This window comes from Bubalus bubalis, chromosome 10, assembly GCF_019923935.1.
Source record: "Bubalus bubalis isolate 160015118507 breed Murrah chromosome 10, NDDB_SH_1, whole genome shotgun sequence".
Lineage (NCBI taxonomy): Eukaryota > Metazoa > Chordata > Mammalia > Artiodactyla > Bovidae > Bubalus > Bubalus bubalis.
This window is the reverse complement of record NC_059166.1, coordinates 87071777-87087339: the sequence shown is the minus strand read 5'-3', so window position 1 is coordinate 87087339 and position 15563 is coordinate 87071777. Positions and strand designations below refer to the sequence as shown.

General features: G+C 43.8%; 1 protein-coding gene across 1 annotated transcript; it reads right to left on the bottom strand.

Moving 5' to 3' along the window:
* Window positions 1-264: 264 nt before the first annotated feature.
* Window positions 265-4446, bottom strand: HTR1B (5-hydroxytryptamine receptor 1B). The gene has a single exon (XM_006075220.3). It carries the CDS (start codon window positions 4437-4439, stop codon window positions 3228-3230), a length of 1212 nt encoding a protein of 403 aa, XP_006075282.2. The 5' UTR covers window positions 4440-4446; the 3' UTR covers window positions 265-3227.
* Between the last annotated feature and the right edge of the window lie 11117 nt (window positions 4447-15563).

Here is a 15563-nt window from a genome sequence, read left to right as displayed (position 1 = left end):
GAAGTCTAAACATTCCTTCTAAGAATGCTGATTTGGAAAATTCCTGGGATCATGGAATTGACTAAACTCTTTTCAGACTGTGTCTAATTCCTTTTAAATTCTTCCTACAGGTATACACTAAATCCCACATATTGTGGCCATACTTGCCAGTCTACCGCAGTATCATTAGTCATCAATTAGTCTCTCTTGAAGGCTCAAGCTCCTAAATGCAACCCAGAATCCAATGAAGCAATCTTTCCATAATTATAGAATTACTCCCCAATGCATTGTAGAACACAAAAGGACTTTTATTTCATTATTTTCCTAAATTTCACTTTCAATTACACATTTTTGAAAGGTGGAAAAGGCAATTTGCAGTCACAGTAACTCCATCAAATGCACATAATCTGAGATTTTGCTGCTTGAGTAAATTATAGTCCACTCAGTGTTTCCTATATTGTTTTATAGGAAATTTCTTGAAGTCAATAACCATTTATTCATAGGTACAGTGTCCATTTTTTAAAAGGAAACTCTAAAATTCCTAGAAACACAAGACAATATTGGCATTTGGGGATGAGTATACATTCATATATTTTTGTGAAAATTTGTGCAATTCAACAATATGGAAAATGTTATTTGCTACCACAGCCAATGAAAATATATTTTCATTTCTATGTAAGTTAAATATTTCCATCTCCCATATAATGTTCTGCAAAAAGTCATATATTTAGTTTATGAAACAATCTATGCTATAGGCAGCAGTAACTGAAAAGAAGCTTAACAGTCTTAACTACATACCCCTGGGATGAATAATACACTTTGCATAACCATGTGCAATGCTGGATGAGGAGTCTAGATTTCTTATAACTACAAGGGTTTGCAAGCTTCTACTTCATACAGTATGCCCCCAATCCAGTTGATTCAGCAAAGGAGTCAAGCAAAAATTTAGGTAGGTCATCTATAAATGGCAAACAACCCGTTTGACTAAATTGACCACATTTTGTTAATATGAGGACAAAATCATTGCAGATGCCCTATAAAGAAATCATTTGTAAGTGGCTATTGGTTTCAATTAATTTTGCTCTCTCAGGCTCCTAGAAGTTGGCTTAATTGCTTCTTAGGCCCAAGAAAATGCCTAACCAAAAGACAAACAGTACATAAAAATAAATTATGTGCTCTATGCACAGTCCTCTCGGTAGTAAGCTAGATCTCTCCACAGGAGAAATGTCACACAAAACAAACAAGAGACTCTGGGGATACAGCAAAAATATACAATTATCTAATGCCTAAAATTTTCTCTTATTCCAGTGACAGGTGTCAGTGTTGATCAAAATTTTCTTTTGTACTTAGTTTACATGTAAACCTTTGAATAGGATATTTTCAAGAGTCTTTATGCCAGAGTAAAGGTCTGCACAGCAGGGAAGCAGTGTACTTCAGCTCAATACATCTATTGTCTGACAGTCTGGACTGGGAAGCTTCAAGCAGGGAGTGAATCCATTTTACAAAGACAACTTGCTTCTGCAGACAAAAGGTATCAACTGCAGAAAGCTCTCTAAAGAACAAAGTGTGAATCTTCTTTGGCATAATAAATGTTCCACAGAGACGTTCATTTTCCATGCAGGTAGTCCTTTGGGGCTACTCCATTTTATTTAGAGCATGCATTTTTCATCTTTTAGTATGTAATCCTGCCCTGTACTAGGGAGTCCTCAGAGTGAATTTGAGATAACAACTAAGTATTTTTGAAATTTGAAACAGAGATAAATTTAAAGCACTACTGATATTATATTCATAGAAGTATCAGGTCAATGACAAATTTCCAAGATTCAAAAGCTTGTTAGTTTCTGGGTTCCCGGGAAGTCTGAGGGCTGGTTCCATGAGTCACAAGGAACCAGGTTCAATTTTAGCTTCTCTAAACTTTTTGAAAACCCTTACTTGTCTTTCTAATAATTTTGTTCCTACTTAGACTTTAATAGCAAGGGAAAAGAAACAGGTTTTTATCTTTAACATAGGTTTTAGGAGTTTTACTATTTTGAAGACTTTTGGAGAAAGGAGCTAGTTCTCTTGGTTACTTTTCATGTTAGCACACAAAGGAATTACAGATGGGAAGGAGAGTGCAAATGACTAGCAGAAAAAAGTCTCATGCATTTAAGATTTTTTTACAAGTCAAAATATACATCCTCCTGTTGCCACCCATTCCTTAATTGTATAAGAACTATTCCTATCTCATCTCACTCAATTCCATGGCTCACTCGATTGGGATTAAAAATACTTACCTTGCAAATTATATCATACTCATCAGTTTCATCAGTGGCATTAATAAGAAATATAGCAGCAGCTTGGGCTGAGTCACCCATTATATCCCCCATTTCTGGGGATTTAAATGTGTAAAATGACAAGTACATGAAATTAGGAGGAAAAAGAAAGCAATCTGAAGACTTTGGCACTAGCACACATAATATTTTGTCTGAGTTGTTAGGAGTGTGGTTTGACAATCACTACATACAAATTAAAAAATTATAAATCTGCAGAAAACAAACAATCCACAGGTGTTGGTTTTCCATTTAATACTCCCCATCTCCCATTTTCACCCACCCATCCCATATAGTTTCATTTATAATAAAAATAGAGATCTTAACATCAGAATTTTGCTGTTAACTCTTCAAGGTTTCTCTGTGCTATCCAAGTCACACCAGAATCCGCAAGTTTCTCCAACCAAGTTTAAATAAACAAAAACTGAATGAAGATTGTAGGATGCCAAAGTAACTGTTAAAGGAAGCTGTAACACAGAGTTCTCCCCAAAAGACAGGGTGTTGGTGTCTAGTTCAAGTACTGCCAGGCTGTATGTAGCTCTGTCTCAGACAGGCTCCAGACAAGAACTACAAGTACCTCTAGTTCTAGAGGGCCTCATCCATGATACCAAAGCAGTGCAGGGCTCCCTTTTCCATCGTTGGTTTTCTAAAAGTTGCAGCCCCCTTGCAATGTGCTGCTGAAGGGTCAGTGCTGAAATGGGTTTGCAGGGAGGAAGTGAGCCTTCTCCTCAGCCAGGCAGCTCTATCCTTAGTTTGAACAATTCTCCTTTAGAGCTCTCTTAGGGCTGTCCTGGTTTTCTCAGGATCCACAGCCCTTGTTCAAAAGAGACAGCCTCGTTCAGACCCAGTAACAGTGAAAGAAGAGTCGACCTACCTGTGGAACCAGACACAGCATGGTCCCCTGAAGGGCGCTTAGGCGACCCCATTGTAATTAACAAGTCAGTTCGTGCACTTGAAGCCTATCAGTTTATGGAAAGCTTGTTTGAAGTCCTCGTTGGACATGGTGTAGATGATAGGGTTGATGAGGGAGTTGAGATAGCCCAGCCACGTGAAGAAATCAAAAATGGCCTGGTGGAACCAGCAGGATGTGCAGATCGGGATGGCCAGGGAGATGATGAAGAAGGGCAGCCAACACACGATGAACGCGCCCAAAATGATCCCCAGGGTCTTGGTGGCTTTGCGCTCCCTAGCGGCCATGAGTTTCTTCTTCTCCAGCAGGGCGTCGGAGACGCGCACTTTGACTTGGTTCAAGTACACAGGAGACCCGGATTCGCTGGGTACCTCCGGAGCCCGCGAGTTAATCGAGGTGACCGAAGACGTGGACCCGGGGGAGTCGGTAATCAGCTGGGCTCGGGTCAGACGCTTGCCGGTTCTGTTGGGCGTCTGTTTCAAAATCCGGGAGCGGGCTTCCACGTAGATGCGGCCATAGAGGGCGATGAGGAGCAGGGTGGGGAAGTAGAAAGCGCCCACCGTGGAGTAGACGGTGTACAGGACGTGGTCGGTGTTCACCACGCAGTTAGACATCGCCTCAGCTTTGGCCTGCCGCCAGAAAAAGGGCGGCAGCGAGATGCAGATGGAGAAGACCCACACCAGCGCGATCATGACCGCGGCCCTCTTAGGAGTCCTTTTCGCCGAGTACTCCACGGCGTCCGTGATGGCCCAGTATCGGTCCAGGGCAATGACACAGAGGTGCAGGATGGAGGCTGTGCAACAGGTGATGTCCGACGACAGCCAGAAGTCGCAGACCACCTGGCCCAGCGTCCAGCGGCCCGTGACCGTGTACATGGTGCTGATGGGCATCACCAGGATGGACACGAGCAGGTCGGTGACCGCCAAGGAGGCGATCAGGTAGTTGGCCGGGGTATGCAGCTTCCGCGTCCGGTACACAGTGGCGATCACAAAGGCGTTGGAGAGCGTGGTGGCCAAGGTGAAGAGCGCCAGCAGCAGGACCACGACTACTTTCCAGGGCAGGGCGATGAAGTCCTGGTAAATGTACTCCTCGGCGGCGCTGCAGTTGTGGGAGGGACCAGCCGAAAGGTTGGCTTGAGAAAGCCCAGTCTGGGAACTCGCGGACGGCGTCAGGGGACACTGAGCGGCCACTGCCTCCATGTCTCTCCTCGCCCGTGGCCCCGGAGCGCAGCTCTGGGGCATGGAGCGCACGAAGATGAGGATGAGAGGACCGCGGAGGAGACTGCAGTCTCGTCCACCCCGGGAGATTGTCGTTCCGTGGAGGGTTCCTTAATTACGCCTCCACCCAGGTTCCCAGATCAAGCGAGAGGTCAAGGGCGAGGTTGGCTGGCTGGCCCGTTCCCCGCACCTCCAGTGCGCGCAGCGCTGCCGCCGCGTCTCCGGCCGCTCCCCGCTAAGCCCCGTCTCAGCCTCGGGCTGCCAAGGACTGGTCCAAAGAGCCACACTCCCCTCCGGCTCCCACCCGGGCGTCTAGAAAGTGGAGAGCTTGGTTTGGTTTGGGGAGGGAACATTGGCAAGGTGGGATCTCTTACCCCAACTGCTCGGGGCTGAGCGTCTCCTAACCCGGGCGCTCCAGATTCTGCAGACTCGACCCGCAGGAGTTTGCTGGCTGTCGAGACCAGAGCTTGCAGGCCAGCGAGGAGTCGGGTCTTGCATTCCCGCCCTCCTCCCCAGGCTGGGGCAGTTTCCTGCGGCGGCCGCAGCCGCCCGAGCTGGGTGGAGTGAAATCTGGGCACCGCGCGGAGCCGCGCCTCGCGCCAGAGCTCTGCCCTCCCTTTTTTTTCACGCGCTGGCCGCTCCTGCGAGCTGCCCCGCGGAGACGGGGGCTCGCCAGAGGAGGGACTCGGGGGCTCGGGCTGCGGCTGCTCGAACCGCGCGGCTGGCGCGCCACCTCGGTCCCCCGGGCACCGCGCGGAGCCTGGCGGCCGGGCGCACGGGTCTGGGGAGCTTGGCGCTCAGGGCTCACGGGGAAGGGGCAGGTGTCTGGGGGGAGCTCGAGGGACGCGCGGACGCCAGTCCAGGAGGAGCGTGTGAGTGGCGGAGCGGATGGGCTCCTTTTATAGAGTCCAGGTCCGGTCCGCCAGAGCCGCGCAACTCGTGCAGCTCGGCGAGTGCCGACGCCCGCGCCCCATCACCTTCCCTTTTTCTCTCTCCCTCGTTCCTATCCTCCGCCCGGTTCCCTCCCCGCCAAGGAAGCTCCCGCCGGGTCCTACCGCCTTCTTCTCCACTTTCCACCCCCTGGCCCCTCTCCCAATCCGAACCACCCCCCCTGACACCGCAGTTCTGGCTGGAATGGGGGTGAGGGCGCCCTGTGCTTGCCTCTCTCTTCTTCCCAACTTGCTGCCGGCCCCTTCGGTTAGACCCGCACCCTCAGCCGCGGGCACGCGAACCGCCTTACTAGGCTTTTATCAGATCCCTTATGAGACTCCCACCTACCGCAGCAACCCCCCCGACCCCACCAGGGCCGGCCTAGAGCAGGTAGAGCCAACCCCAGGCTCTGACCTCTCCGCTCGGGAATTTTATCCATCCTCGCGGGCCACACCCAAGTCAGAAGGAGGCGCCAGAAATATCGCCTTAGAAGGAAATGGCCCATCCTGCATTTTATACTTCGGGATTTAAGTCAGAAACCCTCGGTACAATGCAAACTAATTTTTCATATCTGATTGTAGGAATCTGTGCTTTCAGGGTAACCCCACCCCTTCAACTGTGAGTCAACAGGAAAGCAGAAAGGCGGGAAGGAAGAAAAAAAAAAAAAACTTCAAAAATGTAAAAGTATCACAAACAGAAGCATACTGTGAAATTAAACCGACCACTCAACCTTCCCACTCCAGCCGCGCGGCTGTTGGGTGCCTCTGGAAAACAGTTTGCAGTGCCTCGAAAGGAGGTCATCAGAATTCGAGCGAGGGGAAAAAGAAAAAGAAAAAAACAGGCTCTGGGACCAAGACCACCAGCACTATCCCTGCGTCTCCTTGAATTTCAACAAATACATCGGAGTATCAGCCACGTGTGGCGCCAAGAAGTACTAGTACCTAGATCCCATGACCCCGGAGCAGGTGCTTGGTATACTGTTCCTCCTCCAGCCCTCACAGAAACCCAGGTAGAGTAGAAGTGCAAGTCCGAGAACATTCAAAGAAAAGCACCAGGAAAGGGCCACCGTATTTTCAGCCGTGGGAGCTGAGTTCTCTTGAGCTATTGCGAGTTCTAAGCGCCCAGCTCCGTGTTTGGCAGTTAGAGTGCAGTCAATAAAAGTGATCTTATCATTGAACTTCTCGGGATAAATTTTAGCGTATTTTAAAGAGAATTCTTCAATTTGGAGCCGAACATTATCTGGCCCATCCGTTGGGCTTAGTAGAGTCACTGAGATCCTTTGAAAGAACTTTTTTTTTTTTTCCCCAAGGTGATACAACGCTAATCTAAGTTCCGTTGATTCACGCGTCTCTAAGAAAACAACCAGAAGGAAAAAAAAAAAAAAAAAAAAAATCGAGTCCCTGTTCTGTGCTGGGAATTCTTCTAGACATCTGGGTTATAAAGGCCAGTGGGGCAGACCCAGACCCAGTTTTCAAGCAGTTTACATTCTAGAAGAGGCAGACAGGCAGTAATAACATAAATAGTATGTTATTAACATACTTTCATGTAGCGTTGTTATGAAGAAAATGGAACACATGCATGTATTGAGAGCGAGGGTACTTCTTTAGGTGGAAACTCTCCAAAGTCATCCTCTGGCTGCAGCCTAGGCTGCAGCAGCTAAGCTGGGCATAAAGGCAAAGCCTTCTCTTTCCTTTTTCCTGCTTTCTAGCACCCAGCACTGCTTGGGTAAATTTAAGCTTCATTTGCACCGCATTGCAAGGGGTCTTGCCCATCCTTCCATCCCATCCACCCATGTTCGGCCCCTAGCGAGTTAATTATTTTGCAAACTGCAACGCTCTCTTAGAAACCGCAGCAAAGGAAAGAGAAGCAGGCAAGCCTAAACCACTAGGTGGGGGCGTTGGTCAGGATGGAGCAAAAGTGTGTGTGTGTGTGTGTGTGTGTGTGTGTGTGATGAGGCGGGGGATTGGGGGCGGGAGTATGGATACGTATTAGGGGAGCGGGCTAAGTTTAGAGAGAACTGCTTGAAGGGATTCAAGGAGGAGAAAGAAGTCAAAGAGGAATGTTAGAGACTTGCAAGCAGCCTTTCCTTTTGCAACTTAATTGCTCTTCCTCGGGCTTGGCTTTGGCGAAGTGGGGGACCTGTGGCTTTCTCCAGCCACGCTTTCGCAATTTCGCGAGTCCCCGACCCTGAATGCAATCTTGCCAGCACTGGGCGGAGTTTGTTTTTTTTCCCTGTTTGGTTAAGAATTGAGTGAACACACCCAGCCATCACATAGATGGTATTTTGGCAGAGTTTAGTGCAGGACTATGTTTCATAACAGGGCTCCCTCATTTCACCCACCCTTTTTTTGCGCTTACAAACATATAATACATAGATATTTGCACATGGGCGCATGTTTGTGAAACATGCCAGAGGCCAGGATCTTTAAAAATCGCTTACGTGGGTCGCCCCTGCAGAGGAAGTTTCCCTGGCGGCCCCTCAGTCCCCAGCCGCTCTGGGCAACGTCTCTTCAAGTTTGAGGGAAATGCAGCCGACACAGCTGGAGCGCCAAGGAGGGAATCGCGTTGGGGTACAAAGAGCGCAGCAAAGGTTAGTTAGGGGGAATGGACCTTCTGTTTGGCCACCCGGCACTAAAACTGCAAATCAGCGTGGTCCCCTCATCAACTCCACGCAGGTGACTTTTCAGCAGAAGCTGGGGAGGTGGAGGATAATGCTGGAACCACAGCGACGCCCGTGATCAGACACGAAGCCAGCCTGATACTGCAGACGTGAGCTGCGGAGAGACCAGAGAAACGCCCTTCCGAGAGATTTCGCCTATGCTACTGCCAAACGCCAGGCGCCTTCCTCCAGGGTAGCGTCGCAGCGCTAACGAGACCAAACGCGGGGAAGAGAAGCCCGCCCCACCTCCACACCCGTGGTAGAACTTGCAGCGCAGCAACTCTGGTTTGGCTGGAAGCCAGCCAGCTCGAGGGTCTGCGCGTTTCCAGCATCCCTAGACTCCTTCCGGCATTTCCCAGAAAAAGACTTTAGCTCCAGGGCGCAGGAGCAAAGAACTCGTAAATTTACCTTTGCTTTGCAGGGGCGGGGGGGCCGAAATTCTCAAGCTCTCCTTGCTTTGCTCCATTTGAAAACTCCACAAGCAATCCAGCAATCCCACTGCTGGGCATACACACTGAGGAAACCAGAAGGGAAAGAGACACGTGTACCCCAATGTTCATCGCAGCACTGTTTACAATAGCCAGGACATGGAAGCAACCTAGATGTCCATCAGCAGATGAATGGATAAGAAAGCTATGGTACATATACACAATGGAGTATTACTCAGCCATTAAAAAGAATACATTTGAATCAGTTCTAATGAGGTGGATGAAACTGGAGCCTATTATACAGAGTGAAGTAAGCCAGAAAGAAAAACACCAATACAGTATACTAACGCATATATATGGAATTTAGAAAGATGGTAACAATAACCCTGTGTATGAGACAGCAAAAGAGACACTGATGTATAGAACAGTCTTATGGACTCTGTGGGAGAGGGAGAGGGTGGGAAGATTTGGGAGAATGGCATTGAAACATGTAAAATATCATGTATGAAACGAGTTGCCAGTCCAGGTTCGATGCACGATACTGGATGCTTGGGGCTGGTGCACTGGGACGACCCAGAGGGATGGTATGGGGAGGGAGGTGGGAGGAGGGTACAGGATGGGGAACACATGTATACCTGTGGCAGATTCATTTTGATATTTGGCAAAACTAATACAATTATGTAAAGTTTAAAAATAAAATAAAATTAAAAAAAAAAAAAAAAAGAAAACTCCACAAGCAGTCCCTAACCACAAAATGTGGGGACCTGGCAAACTACTTCTTGCAAATCTTGCTTCCTGTCTGTGGCCACTGTTTTTTTTTGTTGTTTGTTTGTTTGCCTGGTTTTGATTTTGGGGGGTGGGGGGATGGAAGGGGTTGCTGTTGTTGTTGTTTCTGCTTCCACCCAGGAAATGGGCAGCAGGAGACCAGGAGCTCTGTACAACCCATTTCTAGGTTCCTCTTGTATTTCATCGAGTAACTAACTATTCCTTAAGGAGAATACCTTTAGCAATCAAAGTACAAGTCTCCCTTATGTCTTACTTGAAACTATGGAAATGTTCTGATAAATGAACACATACACACATACAGATGTATACACACAATTTTTGCAGCCAGACCTTTTGAGGCTCCATATTATTGACACAACATTGGGATTTTGATTTGGATTTTTTATCACAGGCCTTATATGTTGGGTGCTCAGTAAGGGATTTTTAAGACAAAGAATAAACTGAGTGCTTTATTCTAGAAGTGCCAGGCTGGCATAAATTAATCCCTGAGAATTAGTACCTTGGTATGTGTTTGCATATGAATATAAATATTGTATAAGTTATACATATATTTAAAGAAGAATGTAGACAAAAATTAGAGTATGTATATATAACTTGTTTGTGTGGTAGTTGCTTGGTTGTGTCTGACTCTTTGTGACCCCATGGACTGTGGCCTGCCAGGCTCATTTATCCATGAAATTCTCCAGGCAAGAATATTGGAGGAGGTTGCCATTCCCTTCTCCAGAGAATCTTCCTGACCCAGTGATAGACATGTTCTAATTCCTGTGTCTCTAGTAACGACTACTTTGCTAGTTCCAACAGATACCCACAACAGGTAGATTACTGCTAGTTCCAAGTTAGCCCAGTTCAAACTAGTAGAAGAGCCATTTCCCAACTTAGATCTCAATCAGGTATTACATGGCTGAAGAGCTAGATCTTATAAGAAAATGTCCAACACAAAGCTTAAAGTTATATAAGCATGGTTGCTTGTGGGAGAGGAGAGCTGATTTTTTTTTTCTCTTCTTTTTTTTTTTTTTTGTTTTGAACAAAGAATAGGTTTTAGCAATGGTAAGAAATCTTTGGATAGAAGAACAATGCCAGTGAATTCACTAAATTTCGGAACAACTTGCCACCACCAGTAGGCTGTTCTGTTCAGGATTAAGTCTCTCCTAAAAAATGAAATCAGACATTTAACAGTGAAGCTGTCCACTGGCTTAAGGAAAGAAGCAATAGAAATTGCCTTTTGCCTTATATTCAGACTAGGAAATATTGCATCACTGTGATTCACTCCAGATTTGAAAAAACAAACAAACCAAGCTATTTTATTACTTCTTCACCTGTACATAACAAATAACAGCTTTATACTTAATTGAGGACTATGTACTATCTAAACCTTATACTACATGGTTCACATGCATTCTCTCATTTAATTCTTATAACAGCACTAGGAGCTGACATTTTCATCCTCATTTTCTGCCCAAGGAAGCTGAACTTGGAGAATTTAAGGAACTCTGCCAGTGCCAGACAGCTGCTGGTAGAAGTAGTCTCTCTTCATTTCAAGGTCCACCTCTTTGCCAATTGTCTAGACCAAGTCAGCCAGGCTACTCAGCTCTGATGGCCCTTTTGACCATCTTGCCTGTGGCTTTAGCTCATCCCACCTCTGAAGTGACATCAAAGTTCATGGCTACTTAAATCTCCAAATATTGGTTAGGAACCTACATATTTTTTTCTGGGGGTGGTGATGGTGATGATAAAAATCAGGTAGAGGACTGTACACCATGGTTCTATTGAGCCAGCTGATCATCAATTCCTAAGTAGCACTAATAGGTGATCACATACTACACATTTTGAAGTCCACAACCCAAATACTTTAACATCTTTTCTGGTCCCATTTAGTTACCTTCAGGATTCATTTTTTCCCCCTCTATCTCATGTGCCTATTTTTCTCTCTTCTTCATTCTTCTTCCTGTCTCCTCATCCTTATCACTTCTTCCAAAGCCTGACACATATGCACTAAATAAAAAACACAATAAGTTTAAATTTGTTTGGAAGAAATGTTAAATACTGTTCTCCATTTATAATAATGTCAATGTAAATATCAGAAAAATAACCTTAAAAATTGAATTGCTTTTATTTTTCTCCTGTCCATTGAATGCAATTGTCTTTTTTGTTTTCCACCAGTGGGTCAAGGACTTAAAAAAACAGAGGCCTTTTCCTCGAGAGAAAATTATTCAGATAAAAGTTCTTTAAAAGAGATCTTTTCAACTAGAAATCAGCAGTTTGGCAAGTTCATCTAATAAGAACTTGCCCAAATCAGGAATGTAAACAAAATGAATCTAGATTTCGAAGGAGTAAAAATTCTGCCCTTTATCCATGGAAGAGCTCCTCCCATGAGGAGGATCTTCTTTATTTTATTTTTATTTTTAAATTTTTATTGGAGAATGGTTGATTTACAATGTTGTGTTAGTTTCTGCTATACAGCAAAGTGAATTAGTTACACATACGCATATATCCACTCTTTTTTAGATTCTTTTCCCACCTGGGCCATTACAAAGTTTTGAGAGGAGTTCCCTGTGCTATACTTTAGGTCTTTATTAGTTAACTATTTTATAGATCAGATCAGATCAGATCAGTCGCTCAGTCGTGTCCGACTCTTTGCGACCCCATGAATCACAGCACACCAGGCCTCCGTGTTCATCACCAACTCCCGGAGTTCACTGAGACTCACGTCCATCGAGTCAGTGATGCCATCCAGCCATCTCATCCTCTGTCGTCCCCTTCTCCTCCTGCCCCCAATCCCTTCCAGCATCAGAGTCTTTTCCAATGAGTCAACTCTTCGCATGAGGTGGCCAAAGTACTGGTGTTTCAGCTTTAGCATCATTCCTTCCAAAGAAATCCCAGGGCTGATCTCCTTCAGAATGGACTGGTTGGATCTCCTTGCAGTCCAAGGGACTCTGAAGAGTCTTTTCCAACACCACAGTTCAAAAGCATCAATTCTTTGGTGCTCAGCCTTCTTCACAGTCCAACTCTCACATCCATAAATGACCACAGGAAAAACCATAGCCTTGACTAGACGAAACTTTGTTGGCAAAGTAATGTCTCTGCTTTTGAATATGCTATCCAGGTTGGTCATAACTTTCCTTCCAAGGAGTAAGCGTCTTTTAATTTCATGGCTGCAGTCACCATCTGTAGTGATTTTGGATTTTATATATAGTGGTGTGTATATATCAATCCCAATCTCCCACTATATCCCTCCTTCCACCCCTTTCCCCCTGATAACCATAAGTGTGTTATCTATATCAAATCTTATTTCTTCTTGCTTTACATACACTTCAAACATGTTTAGCTATATGAGTTCCAAGGACCCTGAATATTAGAAGTATCACATTAGAAAAGGATGAGAAATTATGTCTGGTAAGCATATTGAAAGCATTATGATGTCACAGCTATTATCATTATTGCAAAATAGGAGATCATAGGGTAAACTTTAAAAAATAGAAGCTTAAAATAATGACGATAAAAACATAATTTGTGTTAACATTTAATAGTATGAAATATAGTATTAATTCAGGCACTTCCTACAAGTGATGTAAAACCAATTTAATCACAACTAAATCAAAAGAGAGAACTTATTTCAAGGAGAGCTGGGCCCTCAAAAATCGAGAGAGGAATTGAGCCACCAGCCCCCCTTGGACCAGGAAGGAACGCAGCCAATCCTTAGGAACCATCCACACTCAAGACACCATCAGGACTCTCCTTTTTCTGTTGGTTCTTGTCTGTGTTGACTTTTTTCATCTGTTTCACTGTAGACAGACTTTCTCCACAATGTTGAAAACACAATCATTAGTACTTTCTGAAGACTACATTTTACAGCTTCAATCGTCTTATAGAAACTAATTTGAATTCCTTCCAAGTTCAGAAATACTGAGAAATGGATTCTGCTACTGAATAAAATGTATACCATGATAGGTTAACATTCTGAATGTAACAACTGGAAAGACTGAAATGTGGTGGAGGCAAGAGGAATTAGACAAACTAGAATCTCAGGGAAGAAAATGTATTGCCTAGAGCTATTGATGATTGCTGTTGTATTTCCTTGAAGCATCTGTGGTTCTGGACACAGGCTGTAGTTTAGACTTGGTACAGGAAGAAGTATTCTACTGAGAAAGAGAAGTAAAGCTTTAGATAGTCATTGGGGCCAGTATGACAGCTTTGAGTCTAGAAGTGCCCTAAATGCATGGCCAGTCTTCTTTGTGGACCTTTGCTATGTGTTGCAATGAAACAGGAGACCAAGGAGGTGAGTAGGAAAATTCTAACAGGCAATTTGAAATCCACCCATTTGGTGTGCTTAGAAGAAAAACTCTCTTGAGGGAGAAGAAGGCCTACAATATACATAGATTGAGGTTTAAGAAGAGACAGAGACTTTCCAGGCTCTCAAGCAGAAGGCCAGGGTGGCAAGGCTCAGGGAACAGGATGCATCATAGATGGACTAAGTCTAGTTACAAATTCGCATGGACTCAGTTCAATGTCTGACTGGTCAGTGGAGTCAGTTCTCCATGCATTCTGCCTAACCTAGGAAAGAATGAATGCCCTCCGGGAAAAATCATATCATCTGAAGCCTCTAGAATCCATTTACTTAAAATATCTGATTACAATATTAAAATGATATATGCACAGTGATAATAAAAACGTGACCAGGAACAGTAAGTAGAAAATCAAAACAGTAGAAGTAAATTTATCCACAATCCAGATATTAGAGTTAGCAGGAAAGGACTATAAAATAACTGTAATAAGAGGGTGTGCAAGAAAGAACCCCCCCCCACATTGTTGGTGGGACTGTAAATCTGTGCAGCCACTATGAAAAACAGTATGGAGGGTCTTCAGAAAACGAAAAATAGAATTAACATATGACCCAGCAATTCCACTCCTGGGCATATATCCAGAGAAAACTATACATAATTCAAAAATAAACATGCACTCCAATATTCATTGCAGCAACTATTTACAATGACCACAACCTAAAAGTCCATCAATAGATGAATGGATAAAGAAGATGTGGTACAAATGCATAATGGAATACTACACAGTTTTAAAAAAGAATGAAACATGCCATTTTGCAGCAACATCAATGGACCTAGAGATTATCATACTAGGTGAAGAAAGTCAGAAAAAGACAAATATCTTATGATATCACTTACATGTGGAATCTAAAACATGATACAAAACATATATATCTACAAAACATAGAGAACAGATTTGTGGTTACCAAGGGGAAAGGAGGATGGGGGAAGGGATGGATTGGAAGTTTGAGATTAGCATATGCTAACTATTACATTTACCTAGAATGGATAAATAGCAAGGTCCTGCTGTGTAGCTTGGGAAACTATATTTAACATTCTGTGATAAACCATAGTGGAAAAGACTATGAAAAAGAATATATAACTGAATCAATTTGCTATAAAGCAGAAATTAACACAACATTGTCAATTAAGTAAACTTTGATAAAATAAATTAAAAATGTGCTATAGAGTTAGGAGACAAAGAAGACATGTCACATAATTTCTCAGTTTTGGTAAATGTTCCCTGATTGTTAGGTGTTAACATAAGGGGAAACTGGGAGAGGGAATGTAGGAATTAAATGTAATATTTTTGCAACTCTTCTATAATTCTGAAATTGTTTCCAAAAAATGTTTAATTTTTTACCTATGAGAGGACTGAAGGATTTAGGATAATGGATCAGGGTAGCTATGAGACATCTTAATGAGTATGTTTTGTGTAATTATGATCTTTGAGCCATGTGGAAGTATGAGTCATTAAGAAATAAATTTAATATTTTAAAATAAGTGCAAAAAAGAGGGAGGATTTTTAAATGAATTTTATTTAGCTACTCTTTAGATTTTGTCTGAAAATGTATGTATTAGGCTATGCATGTAATGCACTATTAGAAGGAAGAGATGATAGATCAATAGATAATGAATAAAATAAAATAAATTTAAAGGAATTATGTAGGATTTAGTGCAGAAAACATTCAGTCCTTAGGATAGCATATTCTAATTTAACAACAAAATGAAGTTCCCATTGCTGCTGTGTATATAGCGCAAAAGTACATCACCAGCTTTGCCAGCGATAATTTAGAGATAATGTGAATGCTTTGCTTTAATGACTCCTAGTCAATGTGCAATGAATGAATCTGTGTTGCCTTTCCCTACTTCTCCTCTGTGGACCTCAGATGGCCTTTGCCAGCAGAAAGAAAATAGAGATGGAGCAGGTTTTATGGCAGCCTCTCCTCAAATACACTTTGAGTACACAAAGTAATGAGCAGAAAAAAAAAAAAAATTGATAGAGAAGCATTATGATAAAAAAAAG